At 36.0% G+C, this 17,667-nt stretch overlaps 1 protein-coding gene across 8 annotated transcripts in view; it reads left to right on the forward strand.

Annotated features, from left to right (window-relative positions):
• ZMYM1 (zinc finger MYM-type containing 1) overlaps positions 1-17,455 on the forward strand; it is a 28,731-nt gene extending 11,276 nt beyond the window's left edge. For 4 of the 8 annotated variants that reach the window (XM_068539473.1, XM_068539476.1, XM_068539475.1 and 1 more), the window contains 9 exons: positions 921-1,090; positions 2,618-2,690; positions 2,895-3,144; positions 9,104-9,278; positions 9,368-9,580; positions 12,596-12,749; positions 13,631-13,768; positions 13,953-13,990; positions 14,351-17,455. In XM_068539473.1, the coding sequence (XP_068395574.1) occupies positions 995-1,090; positions 2,618-2,690; positions 2,895-3,144; positions 9,104-9,278; positions 9,368-9,580; positions 12,596-12,749; positions 13,631-13,768; positions 13,953-13,990; positions 14,351-16,657 (3,444 nt within the window). In that variant the 5' untranslated portion in view covers positions 921-994 and the 3' untranslated portion in view covers positions 16,658-17,455. The remainder of the gene's footprint in view (positions 1-920; positions 1,091-2,617; positions 2,691-2,894; positions 3,145-9,103; positions 9,279-9,367; positions 9,581-12,595; positions 12,750-13,630; positions 13,769-13,952; positions 13,991-14,350) is intronic. The other 4 variants (XM_068539477.1, XM_068539478.1, XM_068539480.1 and 1 more) reach the window with 3 other exon arrangements.
• Positions 17,456-17,667: the final 212 nt, after the last annotated feature.

A 17,667-nucleotide genomic window follows, 5' to 3' on the forward strand; every position in this document is an offset into this window, starting at 1 on the left:
CACCACAAGTACTGAGCTCGCGCGCCTCAAGGAGAGAGCCCGCATGCCACAAACTACAGAGCCCATGTGCTCTGGAGCCTGTGCGCCACAACAAAGAGCCCGCACCGCAACGAAAGATCCTGCAGCCTCAACGAAGACCCCCGCATGCCACAACTAAGACCTGACGCAGTCAAACAAAGAAAATAAATCTTTCGCCTTTAAAAAAAAAAAAAAAGTCAAGGAAGGAGAGAATTTCAAAGACAAGTGAAGGAATAGTCAGAGGGAGGGCAGTAGCTTTAGAAATTTTTGAATGTATTTAAATGGTTCTATGAGAGAAACCAATAAGGAGGGGAAGAGGAGACCTGAGGGAATAGAAATACAGACTAGTCTCTATGCAAGAAAAAAGCATAAAGGTTTATCTACTGGAGAAGTGTAGAAAGCAAAGCTATATTGGGGAGTAATGGATGAGGGAAGGAAGCTAGTGTTGTGAAATAACGTTTTGTGCTCCCAGAAAATTACTATATTTGAAGGGGCTAACGTTTAAAAATCAGATTCTTAAGACTTCCCTGGTGGTGCAGTGGTTAAGAATCCACCTGACAATGCAGGGGACACAGGTTCAATCCCTGGTCCAGAAAAATACCACATGCTGCAGAGCAGCTAAGCCCGTGCGCCACAACTACTGAGCCTGCTCTCTAGAGCCCTCAAGCCACAACAACTGAGCCCGCGCACCACAACTACTGAAGCCCACACGCCTAGAGCCCGTGATGCGCAACAAGAGAAGCCACCACAACGAGAAGCCCACGCACCACAACAAAGAGTAGCCCCCGCTCGCCAGAACTAGAGAGAAAGCCTGCGTGCAGCAACAAAGACCCAACGCAGCCAAAATAAATAAATAAATAAAATTAAAATCAGACTCTTTATCAATTCGTATTTTATTTTAGGAATCTGGATACTGTTCTCTAAGAAAAAACCCATTAGTTTGGAACTGGAGGATTTCTTTGCATCAGATAGTAAGATGAAAGAATCAACAACAGATGGTGAATGTGACAAGGCAGTGGCACCACAACTGAAGAGGCTAGATGAAATTAAGGCAGAACCTGACAATGCTCAGGTAAATATTTTACCTTATTTTCTATTTTCTAGAGTAACATTTAATTATAAATTTTAGTTATGCAGGTGCTGGTTTATCAGTTGAAAATCTTAATTCCTTCCCCAAAGCAGTTGACCAAGTAATAACAGGGTGTGCAGTGAGTGCTGTAGTGAGCATATGCAAGAATATGAGAGAAGGTTGGACTGTTTGGAAGTGGGTTTGGGGGTTGATAAAAGGATTGCTGGGCTTCCCTGGTGGCGCAGTGGTTGAGAATCTGCCTGCCAATGCAGGGGACACGGGTTCAAGCCCTGGTCTGGGAAGATCCCACATGCCGCGGAGCAACTAGGCCCGTGAGCCACAATTACTGAGCCTGCGCGTCTGGAGCCCGTGCTCCGCAACAAGAGAGGCCGCGATAGTGAAAGGCCCGCGCACCGCAATGAAGAGTGGCCCCCACTTGCCACAACTACAGAAAGCCCTCGCACAGAAACGAAGACCCAACACAGCCATAAATAAATAAATAAATAAATAAAATTAAAAAAAAAAGAAATTCCCAAATATTAAGTTCAAAGGAATATAAGCTCACAATAAAAACTCAAAAAACATCCAAGAAAATATGGTTATATAAGCAGAAAAAAAAAAAAAAGGATTGCTTAGGGTATTATGGGCCTAACTGAGGTTAACACATTTCTGTTTTCATTTTTCTTAACTTGAAACAATATAAATAACTAGTTATATGTTTTTATGCTGCTGTCTCTATTAAGTAGTAGAATTATTTAGTACATTTTAAATTCTTAGAATTTTTCTTTATTATTTATCCAAATTAGTTTCATATTTATCCTTAAACATTTTTAGACATGTCAAATGCTAAAGAACCTATAAAGGAACAACTGAATCAAGCTGTGAGTGTTTTGTAAGTAGGGCCAAATTTCCTTAGAATGTTTATATATGAACCAGCTGAAATTTATAGTGAAATGAAAAGTAATTTCATTTTTAATTAATTTCTAGTATTCTGTTTAGAAATAGCTAAAGTAAATCAGTACCAAGTAAGGGTATGACTCCCATTGAGTTGGTGACAATGGGAATATTGTCCATCTAGGAAGTACCCGTTGCTCCTTCAGCCCGTGGACATTCAAAGACATAGATCAAGTTTAGGTAGATTGCCTGCTGCTCTGAAAAAAATCCTCCTTCGTAAGACTCATTCAGCCTAACCTAATAATTTTTGTCTTTAAGGACTTTATGAAGACAATTAGCTATTAGTGATCAGAACAAGAAGGGAGAATAGGTATCATTACTGAGTATGTCTGCTCTCTTTTTGTAGTAGCTAGTGAGGGACTGTGTTAACAAAAATTTATAAAGTCATATCTAGGTACAGTAGAAAATATTGTAGTAACTGATGGGTGTTATCAGCCAAAGGTCACCAAAAGGGTAGTGCTTACTTATGTACCATGGTTCAATTCAATTATGCAATTCACAGAACAAACTTGAGCATAATATATCATTTTCCATTGATTGACTGGTTGTTTTCATTATTTTTCAACTCTTTTTTAGGAGTATTGTCAAGCCCAACAGCCCAGAACTCAGGAGAATGACCTGAAAATAAACACTACGTTTTCAGACAATGGTAATAGAATTAGTTAAGTTAATCATATTTATTCTGACCAATGTGATAGCCAGTTTATTCTGCTTTTTTAGAATGCCTTTGAATAGTGCATTGATTGTTCTGGGTTTCAAGTCCAGGAGAAGTAACCTCTATAAGATAATGGAAGAATGCATACTTAATTTTATGTAAATACTAATTTTTTTCCTTCCTGTTTTGTGTTTATAGCTTCTCAGATGACTACAGGCATTCAGCTTTCTCTGGCATCATCTGGCATGAATAAGATGCTTCCCTCAGTTTCAACCACAGCTATTCAGGTTTCCTGTTCTGGCTGTAAAAAAATTCTTCAAAAGGGGCAAACTGCTTATCAGAGGAAAGGGTCTACTCAGCTTTTCTGCTCCACACCGTGCATCACTGAATACATTTCATCTCTCAATTCACCAGCTCTTCCGAAGAGAACTTGTTCAAACTGCTCAAAGTATATAATTTTAAATTATGGCCCCTTTTACTTCCCTACATAGATCTTGATCAGAATCTTGGTTGTAATTTTCTGCGTGGTTTTTTCTTTTTTTTTTTTTTTTCCTGAAGAAGTAATCACCTTGGTTTAGGTAAAAGAAGCTACTTCTGCTTTTAGTTCCTCTAATAGATTCTTCAGAAACAGTTTTTTTTTATCAAGAGATTTCCAGAAATTAAAATGATAAGAGCTGTGTTTCTCTTCACCTTTAAATAATGACTTCTGAAACTTATTTTCCTATTCTTTTCATTTGAAATTCTCTGTAAGTGGGGTTATTGCATGCCCATTATATTTTATCATTTAACTGTTTAGTGAGCAACCTACTAAAAATTTAATCATATAACAGTTATTTTTTTGACCTTCCAAGGTGTAAAGTTATATAGTGTTTCTCTTGTAATGGCAAGTGAAGTAGTTTAATTCTTTTGAAAAATTGAATAGCCTTAGATAAACATAGATGTATGTATGTAATCTTTTTACGTTTTCTGTGAACTATTATTGGGGTCTTTTTTGCTAACTTTTTTACATATGTAAAACAATTTAGATGAGAAGAAAGGAAGTAGTAGTGATTTCATAATGTCCAGAACTTTGAACGCTACACTAAGATGTCTAAAGGATCAGTGCTTTGAGGGTCCCATAGTATTATAATTCTGGTTTGTTAGTACTCATTAAATGCTAGTGTTAAGTTTTAAGTGTCTTTGTTTCAGAACAAGAAAACGCATAGGCTACCAATTTTGCCAGTAAATATAAATTCCTTTCAAATAATATCTTGTTTTGGAATCAGATTGCCACAATTTGAATCTTGCTTCCTCAATTTACATTTTGCTACTCTGTGTGATCCCTGAGCAACTATATCAGCATCATCATTTGGGAGCTTGTTAGAAATGCAGAATCTCAGGTGTCACCCAGGCCTATTGAATCAGAACTACATTTATCCCCAAATGATTCATATACATGCTAAAGTTCGAAAAGCATTGAGAACTTCTTTTTTAGTATTCCCATCTATTTTGTTAAATGTACGTAAGAATTTTGATCATTAAATAATATATTTAAGTGATCAGAACAATATTTGCATGTAATAAGAACCCAGTAAATGTTGGCTATTGCTATTATTCTCTTAACAAACTCACATACCCTTTATATTGGTTGCTTCAGCTCCTCATTTGGCTGCTGCTTCAGGAGTTAACCCTTGCTTCAAGTCTTCCTCCCCAGAACTCTACTTACCTTTCTTTTGTGCTTTGTAAACGCTTTAACACTATACTTTGTCCTTTTTCTTTTTCGCTGTGGGCTGTATGGCACTCTCTTCAGCATGCTTTCTTTCTCTGCAGAATCATAAAACTGGAAGGGACCTTAGAGATCATCCAGTCCAAATATTTTCTTTTGGTTTTGAGGAAACTGAGGCTCTGAGAAGTTAAAGTATCATGTTGCTGTGTTTGGAGTTTACCCATTATACATCTTCAGCGGAGCTCCCAGACAGATTGAAAAGGCTGAAGCAGGAAGGATTTAGTGTGTAAGTTGTTCTCTAAGGCAAAGAAATCCAATATGAACAAAACATGAAATAAGTTTTACTTCCTTTGGAATAAAAATGTTGTGATAGAAAATACTATTTTATAGGTTGGTGGAAAGGTGGTACAGTGATGCATAGGCTGCGAGAGGCTGTCCGTTGTTCAGAGTAACCTTTACTGTTTTCAGAACTTTTTACTGTACATTCATTAGCCTCTTGTATTAGTTATGTAGTTGTCAAGATTTTAGCTAATTATCAGTTGAGGTTTTTGATGAGGTTTTTTTTTAATAGCAGTGATTTTAAATCTGTTCTGAGTCGCTATAGGGGTTTTTTTAATTGAAGTACAGTTGATTTACAATGTTGTGCTAGAGTCATGTAGTTTTTATTCTGTTTCATGAACCAGATGAAAGATAACTTTGAAAATGACATTTTAAATCATGTTAGAAAGATAAGACTGTTCTTTTGAGAGCTATGTATTAAAGTGTATTTCTGTACTTCTGTATCCCAATTGAAGCTAACCAGAGATCCTGAAAGAAATTAGTGGAGTTTAAAATAGGCCCATCCACTAATGATGTAACACTTATTTGTAGGAAAGTTGTTCAGACCTATGCTCAGCCTTTGGTTAAGCTAATTTTAGGCACTTTTAACAAAATTCATTTTTGATTTTTTTTTTTTTTTAAATAAGGCCTTAGTAGATTAGAAGCTAGCAATCTAATATGCTAATCGCAGTAAAAGCCAATAAGCATTTTCAGACTTCAGTGCTTCTGCCAGTGCTATTTCTTCTGCCTTCCTTCCCATCTGGCTAATTTCTTGCTATCTTAAAGGTCTGCCTCAAATATCTGTACCCTTCGTCTATTCCCATACCATTCCTTCCTCTTATTCCCCCCAGCCACCCAGATAATTGTTCCATGGTCTGTGTTTCCATAGTGTTCATAACTCCCAAAACATTGATTGTAAAATTAATGTTATTAAAGAATTGATAATGCTACAGTTAGACTGTGAACCTCTTGACATTCGGGACCAGATTATACTCATTTTTATGTCCCCAAGGCCTAAACACTGTTTGGCACACAGTGAATCCTAGAAAAAATTTTGTCACAACTCAGATACTGCATGTAGAGCTACAACTTAAGCCAGTAAAATGACTGGTGTTGTGATAATGAAAATTAATCTGTAATTTTGGTGCTGTTTAAGGAGGCAGAAAGATTATAGTACAGATAGTCCCTAACTTACAATTGTTCTACATAATGATTTTTCGACTTTACAGTGGTGCTAAAGCGATACACATTCAGTAGAAACCTACTTCGAATTTTGAATTTTGATCTTCTCCTGGGCTAGTATGATAGTATGCAGTATGATATTCTCATGATGCCGGGCAGCGGCAGTGAGCCCCAGCTCCCAGTCAGCCACGTGATCACAAGGGTAAACAACCGATACACTTAAAATCATTCTGTCTTTCATGTTCAGTACCATATTCAATAAACCACATGATATGTTCATCACTTTATTATAAAATAGGCTTTGTGTTAGATGATTTCACCCAAATGTAAGCTAAGGTAAGTGTTCTGAGCACCTTTAAGGTAGACCAGGCTAAGCTATGGTGTTCTATAGGTTAGGTGTATTAAATGCATTTTTGACTTATGATATTTTCAATTTAAGATGGGTTTATCTGGACATAACCCCATTGTAAGTCAAGGAAGATTTGTACACTAAAAATTTGTAAATATTGAGGTATTAAAATAGTGTTGATTTCAGGAGTATTTCATCTGGAAAACTGTTATCCTGAAAGATTGATATTCTGAGGGATCTAGGTAGACAGATATCTTGGTATTTCCTGTAGTAGCAGTTCTCAAATTTTCTGGTTTCTGGACCCCTTTACAATCTTGAAAGTTTTCGAAGACCCAAAGAGCTTTAGTTTATGTCGCTTACATCTACCTATACATATATTGTGTTAGAAATTAAAACTGAGGAATTTTTAACTATTAACTCATTTAAAAGTAATAAACTCTGCATGTTGACATAAATTTTGTTTTTTTGAATAATAGCCGTTTTTAAAATTTAGGAGAAATTTTAAGAAAAATTTAGTGAGCACTGTTTTATTAGTTTTGCAAACGGCTTTACTGTCTGGCCAGGTTCTCATATCTGCTTCTGCATTCACTTGGTTATAAAATGTTGTTTTGGTTGAAGTCTGAAGAAAAGCTGACCTTACAAATAAGTATTTGGAAAAGGGAGGAGTGTTTTAATAGCATTTCAGATAATTGTGGATGTTCTTTGATACTACAGTTTTCTTAAAGGATACTACAGTTTCTTAAAGGTTAGTTGCAATGTGGAATCTGAAGCCATATCAGTGAATTTTTTGTACTGTCACGTTAAAATTTATTGGTCTATTTGTACTTTGAATGGTTCTTTTACCCACAACTGATTTTTGCTTCATGCTATCATCATTTGGAAAATATTGATTCCCTGAGGTATGCAGATCTTCTAAATGTTGTTGTGCTTCATTATGCAATATTTTAAAAGTCACATTTTTTTTAAAAAAAAATCACTAATCTCACCAAGAAAGTCTACATATTAGGAAGCTATCAAGCTGGAGGTTTTCCAGAATTCTAATTTTCAGTGAGAGCTCATATTTTATCATTGGCAATAACTACTGCCAGTTGTTTTCCTTGAGGTAACAGTCTTACTTTATTCATTTTTGAGAAAATATCTGCCAGATACCTACTTCTGGTTAATAGTTTCCCTGATAGTCATTCTTTGAAGTAAATAGGTATTCCATGAAAAAAGTAGCTAACTCAGTTATTTGTTTGTTTGTTTGTTTGTTTATGGCTGCGTTGGGTCTTTGTTGCTGCGTGTGGGCTTTCTCTAGTTGTGGCGAGCAGGGGCTACTCGCGGGCTTCTCGTTGCGGTGGCTTCTCTTGTTGCGGAGCACAGGCTCTAGGCACTTGGGCTTCAGTAGCTATGGCATGTTGGTTCTAGAGCACAGGCTCAGTAGTTGTGGCGCACGGACTTAGTTGCTCCGCGGCATGTGGGATCTTCCCGGACCAGGGCTCGAACCCATGTCCCCTACATTGGCAGTCAGATTCTTAACCACCCTGGTCCCCTAACTCAGGTTTTAACTCTTAACATTCCTACATGAGATTTTCCTTGAAACAACCATCATACTTTGGTGTGCAGGAGGAATAATTTATGCCTATGTCCCATTTCACCTCACAGAATATTAAAAAGATGTACTGAAGGATTGAGTTTTAATAAAGTAAATAACTTACAGCAAATTCATGGTTGTGAATAGCACAAATACTGGTACCTTTTGGCGTCACTGCCTTGATTTATGCTAAATAAGGCTCTGGCAGTTTACCCACCATCGCTTTTTTTTTTTTCCTCCCAATTTATTGAGGTGAAATTCATGTAACAAAAACCATTTCAGTACCGTTTAGTACATTCACAGTATTGTACAACTACCACCTCTATCTAGTACCAAAACATTTCTATCTTCCCAAAGTAAAATGCCTTATCTATTAAGGAGTTTCTCCCCATTCCCCTATCTTCACTCCCCTCAACCCCTGGCAACCACCAATCTGCATTCTATCTGTGGATTTATCTATTATGAATGTTTTATATAAATGGAATCACAACATGTGACCTTTTGTGTCTGGCTTCTTTCCCTTAGCATAATGTTTTCAAGATTCATTCATGTTGTGGCATGTGTATCAGTACTTCATTGTTTTTTTTTTATAGCCGAATAATATACCACAGTTTGTTTATCCATTCATTTGTTGATGAACATTTAGGCTCCTGCTATCTGTTGTAACTGTTAGGAACCCTTGTGTATATGTACTTTTTTGAATACTTTTTTTCAGTTCTTTGGGATATATACCTAGGAGTGGAATTGCAGGGGCCCACCATTGCTTTTGCACCACCCGTTCAAATGTCAACACAGTGAAAAAGGCAAATAACATGTTAATATTATGAAAATAGTTTTGATCCTGTGGACCTCCTGAAAGTATCTGGAGAATCCCCAGGAATTTGTAGACCAAACTTCTAAATCCTCTGTCTTGTAGATTCCAAAGTTCATCAGGTATGAATATGTGATTTCTCATCATCATTCTATAATCACTAGCACCAACTAATACAGGCAAGGTAATCCGCAAACTGTACTGTCAGATGTGTTTATAATCCTTAACGTTATAGATGAAGAAATTAACATTTAGGGAATATAAATGACTTAATCACTGTTACTTAATGTAAGTGATAGAATTAGATACCAAATTCAGGTTTTCTTATTTCAAGGCTGATGTTCCTACTATTTCACAGTTCTTCAGGTAAATGAAACAACAGGGGAGAGGGTTAAGGGAGTGATTTAGCTTATGAAAAGAAATAATTATGGTAAAAGAGTTTAATGGTGCCCTTGTTATTTATTTTTAGAGACATTTTAAATCTAAAGGATGTGATCAGTATCCAGCTGGAAGATACTACCACTAGCAAAACTTTTTGCAGCCAATCTTGTCTTTCATCATATGAAGAAAAAAGAAAACCATTTGATACCATATGTACTAATAGCATTCCAGCCAAGTGCAGCATGTGTCAGAAGACTACTGTTGTAAGTTGCAATATTTCTTAACCTTGAGGGACTCTGATTATTCTGCTTAAATATCAGAGTTTTTACTAAGTCTTTTTTTTAAATCCTAGATTCAGTATGAAGTAAAATACCAGAACATGAAACGTAGTCTTTGCAGTAATGCCTGTTTTTCAAAGTTTCACTCTGCTAACAACCTCATCATGAACTGTTGTGAGAACTGTGGAGCTTACTGTTCCACTAGCTCTAGTCTGTTCCATATACTTCACATGGAAGCACAGTCTCATTACTTTAATAGTTCAAAGAGTATTACAGCACATAAGCAGGTATGAATAAAGATCTGTTGCATAAAGTGAGGACCACTCCATTTGAATTTGATTGCATAAGACTCAAATGAAAAATGGAAGATTGAGTTCCTTCCATTAGTTGGCTTGTGAACGTTTCCACTTTAGGAAACTGGCGGTATACATTTTAGTACCATTGGGAATATTTTTCGTTGGTAAGATGATGAAGGAGATGATATAAAAGACTTCTGACAGTTGTTTTTCACATAACAATTCATGATAAATGCTGCATGGAGATTTTCCTAAAGAATCTCAGGGTGATCATCTTGCCTTGAAGAAAAGGCAATCAGAGGAAAGCTTATTTATAAGTTAGATAGCAAACATAGCAATAGTCTATTGGTCAGTAGGACTCAACCACAGAAGTGTTTTTTATTTTTAATTCCATGTATTTAATTCTTACACCTAAGCAAGGTTAAGATGAATCAAGAATGTCACATGCTTTTTTCTGAATCAGGAGTCCTATTAGACAATAAACCAATGAGAAATAATCCCCTATTTCTGATAGGAGAGCCTTGGATGGGTGGCTCTGAGAGCAGAGAAGCTGGCCCTGCTTTGCAGGACTAAGTGAGCTGAACACAATAGTGGTCTGAGCCCCTTTCATGAGGTGGACTGTCGCATGTCTTGCTCGTTCAGGTGATACTTTGAGACCCAATTGTATCCCTATAAATTCTTCCTTAAAAACAAGCAACTGAAGATGGGAGTCTTAACAAGCCACAGTTCAAATAGGTAATTTGTGAGCCACAGCTTTTCTATGACAGAATGCCCACACCATGAGAGTACCCTGCCTTGGGACCAGAAATGGGAGAATGGAGAGCATAGAACCCTTTGTCTGAAAGCAGTTAATGCCATTCCTTCTTTTCTTTCTTTACCCCTCACACTCAATAAATAGACCTTCTCCTGTTTTTAAGAGCCTGTATATGAGTACTCAGTTATTCAGCATATGTGATGGGACACGGCTTATTTGGCTAGATGAGTTAAAAAGCACCACCTAACACTGTGCCCTGCTGCATTTAAGATATTGTGTGATTGTGATAATGTAGAAAATCCATATTGTTAGTGAACTGTAATCAAGAATTAGATTCCCCGGTGGTCCAGTGGTTGGGACTCTGCGCTTTTACTGACAAGGGCCCGGGTTCAATCCCTGGTCAGGGAACTAGGACCCTGCAAGCCGCACAGCGTGGCCAAAAAAAAAAAAAAAATTAGTAAAGCACTCAAACCTGTGAATCCAAAAATGCAAAAATGGCGTGGCTTTTTATTTTAAAAAGTTGATTGGTATAATTGTAATTATTTTGGCCACATCTTTTTTAAAATTAATTAATTAACTTATTTATTTATTTATTTATTACTGTGTTGGGTCTTCATTACCACCTGTGGGCTTTCTCTAGTTACGGCGAGCGGGGGCTACTCACTGCACGTTGCAGTGTGCAGGCTTCTCACTGCGGTGGCTTCTCTCGTTGCGGAGCATGGGCTCTAGGCATGTGGGCTTCAGTAGTTGTGGCACGCGGGCTCAGTAGTTGTGGCGTGTGGGCTTAGTTGCTCTGCGGCATGTGGGATCTTCCCAGACCAGGGCTCGAACTGTGTCCCCTGCATTGGCAAGCAGATTCTTTTTTTTTTTTTTTTTTTTAATTTATTTATTTATTTATGGCTGTGTTGGGTCCTCGTTTCTGTGCAAGGGCCCTCCCCAGTTGCGGCAAGTGGGGGCCACTCTTCATCGCAGTGCGTGGGCCTCTCGCTATCGCGGCCTCTCGTTGCGGAGCACAGGCTCCAGACGCGCAGGCTCAGCAGTTGCGGCTCGCGGGCCTAGTTGCTCCGCGGCATGTGGGATCCTCCCAGACCAGGGCTCGAACCCGTGTCCCCCGCACCGGCAGGCAGACTCCCAACCACTGCGCCACCAGGGAAGCCCGGCAAGCAGATTCTTAACCACTGCACCACCAGGGAAGCCCCAAAAATTCTTGAAAGTATAAATTTCTGTGTCAACATACAGGGATACTTTAAATATTGTTAGATATTAATGTTTTGTGAATCTTCTCAACCACTGTGCCACCAGGGAAGTCCCTGGCCACATCTTCTTACTAGAGTACATTAGTTAAGTATTAGCTTTCCCACATGAGTAATAAATTAGTTATAAATTATACCACTATTGTTGGTTAATGTAAATATTGGTGAGTTGTTATATTTCATAAAATATGAAAATTCCTACTATAATAAGGGACAAAAATAGTAATTTTCAAAATAATACTCTGCTTTTTGTTTCATTGCTCCTTTGCCAATATCCCATTCTTTCACAGAAAAAGAAAATCTGTGTAAGATATTTTCATTTGTCTTTGTACTTTGTACCCCTAAAAGCAGTTCCATTTCATCATTGTCGTTAGTGTTAACTTAGTATTAAGTCCAGGAATGATGGCTCCTGTTTCACCAGAAAGAGTAGGTGGTGAACCTCCCCATTTTCTATCCTTTTCCTTTGCAACCTTACTGCTTACAGAATGCACTATGTTCTGTACCTCTTACTGCTTGTGTGCTGCTTTCTTACAACATGCTTGAATTTTCACCATGAAGTTAGGCTAGAAAAACAGTGTTTCCCACAGTATCTTGTAATGTGTGTTAGGCATCCTTTTCTGGCTCCTCCTTAGCACCAGTAAAAGGCTTTCCTTAGTTGATGCCCAAGTTGGCATTAAAGACCTGTAATTATAAGACTTTTGTTGATTTGTCCATTTTGTTTAGTTGCCTAGGATGATGAACATCTTTTATGACCACTTTCTTCATTGCTTGCCTATGTATTGTTATAGCTATTAATATACCCGACAAATAATACAAATAGTTATCTAATAGATTAATCAGTTTCCTTCATTTTAGTCATTGCAATCTATAAGTGCCTTTTTTCTGGTTTTTAAGAAAGTGCAAAAATATGACTTCATTGTTACTATAATATTTCAACTAAGCAATGGTTGTGGGCATGTCATATACCAGGAATATGAATATTATTTTACTCTCTAACAGAAACCAGCCAAAACACTTACATCTGTTCTTTGCAAATCATTGAAACCCTCAGACGAAATGATTGAGACTACCAATGACTCGGGGAAGACAGAGCTTTTCTGCTCTGTTCATTGTTTCTCTGCTTACAGTAAAGCTAAGATGGAATCTCCTACAGGTACTATTTTTTTAGCAGTTACCAGAGATTTAGTAACTGTTGAAGAATATTACTGCTTTCCTTTAATTTATAACCTTGATTCATTTCTAAATTAAACTGACTTAAAAGTCAAAACAATCTAAAACTTGTTTCAAAGAACGGTTTCCAGTATTTTTGCATAAAAGGAAGGCTACTTCATCACCGGAGATTTAATATTTATTTGTAAAGATTGTCATATTAGAGTATAGAATCTTCTAGTTAGCCCTGCTTTGTAAAAACAAGGCTATTAGTTACATTTTTCACATGGAATAGAGCTAGTCAGAAATACTTTGATGTTCACTAATAGAAAGGGACAGAGAATCCAGAGCCAACTGTGTATCAAAGAGCCTCATATAGGACCAGTGGTGCTAATTTCATAGACGGTGGAATGAATGATTCCCCTGGGGCTTGTGCATCATGCAGACTGGCTTATTATAGAAATCTCTTTAATACTAGCTTAGACACCAACTCAGCTCCATTCATATTGAGTTTATGAATCCTGGAATGGTTAGAAATGATACCCATTAGGAGATTCTATAGCAATGTTCTTCATGGGTAATTTCACAGTAAAGATTTTCTTGACAGTTCAAGCAAATAGTATGAAAGGACTGATAAACTGCGTGCAAAGGTAAAAGATATAAAATGATGGGAAATGTAAATTATCTGTTTAATGTTGATATTAATCTTATCCTAAAGAACCTGGATATTCCTAAGCCCTAATAAAAATTACTCCAGTACCCACTAATACTTAAAGCAATTATTGATAGATATTTGCGTTATTCGTTGAAACACTTGTAATTAAACAGTGCTTTCTGATTGATTGATTCTGCCTGGTTTGTAAGATATCTTTTAATTTTTATCAGTAAATGTTTCCATGGTGCATGATGCTTCAACAGATCTCCTTTCTCCGAAGAAAGATACAACTCCAGTTATAAGCAATATAGTGTCATTGGCAGATACTCATGAAGCCCTGCCCGTCATGAACTCTGATGAATTACAAGGTAAAAATTGATGTGAAGTTGTTTGACATATATACTGTTTTGCCATACTTGATTAGAATATAGAATCTGTCTTTATTCTAAGTTTTCTTTTGGTTGCCTAATATGAAATAAGCAATTATATAGTTAATGATGCTATTTTATAGATTATGGTATAAGATCTAGAATTTATGCTTTATTTTAACAGGTACAGTTTCTTCAGTAACAGCAAATGTCGTTGAGGATGTAAGTTTTATTCTTAATTGTTTTTGCTACTGTCTTTTCTTTTTTAAGCTTTCTTTTTGTAAACATATTGTGCATGTGTGTATTTGAGCATATTCATTCCTGATTTGATCATAGAGCTCAAAAATGTAGAGCAATAAACACCTTTTGTTATTCACGTTCAGTTTCCCAAATCTCAAGTTTGACTTGAAATTATTAATAAGAATACTAAGTTATAAATAATTGTTAATGTTTCCCCCTAGTGGAGCTCATACTGTAACTCACCCATTGATTTTTTTTGTTATTAGAATGGATATGTTCAATATTTTAATTGATTATTTGAAAACTGTTCAAAGAAATGTTATTTTGTCATTTTCTCCCAAGATTTCTAAGACTTCACCCAGTGAATCAAGTAATGGTGTTGCTAATAGTAATGTGGAACAGCCAAGCCTTTCACCATCTTCATCAGTACTCAGTCAGCATACAACTGGCTCCAGTATAGAAGTACAAAAAGATCATGTGTCAAACCAAGATGCTACAAACAGTATGAAATCCATGAAAATAAGCGATGGACTACGTCACCCAAAATTTACATCCAAAGTACAAAAAGTTAAAGGTAAATCACGAAGTATTAAAAAATCTTGGTGTTCAAATTTTCAGCAATTAGAAAACAGTATTAAAAAGGATGTGATATTCTGTTATTCGTGTCAGTTGTTCTGCCAAAAAAAATTTAGCTATGGAGGAGAGTCATTTGCAGCCCAAGGGATTTCCAATTGGAAAAAAACTCTGGAAAAATTCAGAAAGCATGAAAAAAGTGAAATGCATTCAAAGTCATTGCAGTTTTGGAGGGAATACCAGTTTTGTGATGAAGCCGTTAATGACAGTTTATCTAATCATTCAAAACAGATTGAGGGAAATAAAAAGTACCTAAAGCTTATAATTGAAAATATTTTATTTCTTGGAAAGCAGTGTTTACTCTTAAGAGGAAATGACCAGTCTGTTTCATCTGTGAATAAAGGCAATTTTTTAGAATTGTTAGAAATCCGAGCAAAAGATAAAGGAGAAGAAATATTTCGACTTACAAATTCACAAGTTGACTTCTACAATAGTACACAAATTCAAAATGATATTATTGAAATAATAAAGACTGAAATGTTACAAGATATTGTAAATGAGATCAATGTCTCCTCAGCTTTTTCAATAATATGTGAAGAAACAACTGATAGTGCCACTAAAGGACAATTCTCAATTTGTGTAAGATACCCACAGAAAACATCAAAGGCTATATTAATTAAAGAAAGATTTTTGGGTTTCATAGATGTTGAAGAGATGACTGGGACCAACTTACACAGGAGTATTAAAACTTACCTGCAGCAAATTGGAGTTGATTTGGATAAAATACGAGGCCAGGCCTATGATAGCACCAGTAATTGGAGGGGAAATTTTAATAAAATTGCAGCAGAATTCAAGAAGGAAGAGCCAAGAGCTTTATACCTGCATTGTTATGCACATTTTTTGGATTTAGCAGTGATTAGGTTTTGCAAAGAAGTAAAAGAGCTCCGAAGTGCTCTAAATACTCTCAGTTCTTTGTTCAGCACTATTCATGGGGAAATGTCTGTAAATTTTCAAAACATTTATAAGCTAAGTCAAAATAAAACATGCAAGAAACATACATCACAATCATGTTGGACAGTCCATGATCGTACGTTACTATCTGTGATTGAGGGTCTTCCAGAGGTTATTGAAACACTGGAAGTTCTATCAAGCCATTCTTCAAACACAAGTTTAGCTGATGAATTGAGTGATTTGTTGGCATTGGTTTCCAAATTTGAGTTTATCTTTTGTTTGAAATTCCTTTATCGAGTACTAAGTGTTACAGGAATTCTTTCCAAAGAGCTTCAAAGTGAAACCATAGACATTTTTTCTTTGTCTTCAAAAATAGAAGCAATTTTGGAATGTTTATCATCTGAAAGAAATGATATTTATTTCAAAACTATCTGGGATGGAGCAGAGGAAGTATGTCAAAAAATAACCTGTAAAGGTTTTGAAGTTGAAAGGCCTTCATTTCAGAAAAGAAGAAAAATTCAGAAAACAATAGATCCTAGCAATTCAGACAGTATGTTTTTTCCTACCTCAACAGAAGAACAATATAAAATTAATATTTATTACCAAGGCTTGGATACTATATTACAAAATTTAAAATTGTGTTTTTCAGAGTTTGATTATTGTAAAATGAAGCAGATTTCAGAACTGTTACTTAAATGGAATGAACCGTTAAATGAAGCAACAGCTAAAGATGTCCAAGAATTTTATAAACTTGATGCAGACATCATCCCAGAACTTAGATTTTATCGGCAATATGCAAAGCTCAACTTTGTCCTAGATTATGATTGCATCAGCTTCAGCAATCTTGGCCATTTGTTTATTCAGCATGGTCTTCACAATAATATTCCTTGCATATCAATGCTATTATATATTGCTTTGTCTTGGCCAGTTACTTCAGCAAGTGTTGAAAATTCATTTTCTACACTGTCTCGTCTTAAAACATATTTATGTCATACCAGGGGACAAGAAAAGCTTAGTGGCTTAGCCCTAATGGCTGTTGAGCAGGAATTGGTAAATAAACTGATGGAACCTGAAAGACTCAGTGGAACTGTGGAAAAGTTTATCCTACAGGTGAAAGAAATATAATACTTGCTAACTTGAATTTACCTGAAAGAATTTTGTATTTCTGTTGGATATCAGTTTTTATTTCAAATTTTTGTCTTTTAAGAAAAAAAGTTTTTTCATCCGAACATGTAACATTCACTTGGTTCAGAATTCATGACACAGGATGATATACAGTGAAAAGTCTCCTTCCCTTTTTTAGTACCCAGTTTCCCCTCCCAGAAGTATTATCTGTTTTTAAAATATCCTTCTGGAGATACTTAATCATAAATGTACTGTGCAGTGCACATTGTTCTTCAGCTTGCCGTTTTCAGTTAACATGATTTTTTGAGATTGTCCCATATCAGTACATAGAGTTTCTTGATTCTTTTTTTAATAACTGCGTAAGATTTAATTGTATGGATGTACCATAATATATTGGAGCAGTACCTACTGACAAACATTTTCTTTCCAGTCTCTTACTATTGCAAATAATGCTGCATTTAATAACCTTGTACATAGATCATGTTGCACATTAGTGAGTTGTTGTGAGATAAAATTTTAAACTGAAGTTATTAGGTCAGAAGATTTGTACATTTTTATTTTTCATAGATATTGGCAAATTGCTTTCTATAAGGATTGTATCATTTTATACTCCCACCAACAATGTGTGAGAGTTCCTATTTCCTCGAATCTTCATAAAGTATTAACAAACATTTTGATCTTTGCCAGTCTGTTAGTTGAATAATGATATGTTAATCTCCGTGGAGATTAAATCTCAATAGAATTTTTTATTTTCACTTAAGAATAAGGTTGCGTATCTGCTTGAGCCATTTGTACTTCCTTTTCTGTGAAATCTCATATATTAAACATTAAAACTCTAAATATTGCTGTGGTTTTGGTTGACTTAGCTGGATGACACAATAGGAATTCCTAATCTACTTTATGAAAATATGACTATTTTTCAAATAATTCTGAAAGAAAGAACTCTTTCTGTCTTAACACTTTAGAAAAGTTTAGATAACAAGGGAAATGTGTTCCTCAAAGATTTGAAA

Source organism: Eschrichtius robustus, chromosome 3, assembly GCF_028021215.1.
Source record: "Eschrichtius robustus isolate mEscRob2 chromosome 3, mEscRob2.pri, whole genome shotgun sequence".
Classification (NCBI taxonomy): domain Eukaryota; kingdom Metazoa; phylum Chordata; class Mammalia; order Artiodactyla; family Eschrichtiidae; genus Eschrichtius; species Eschrichtius robustus.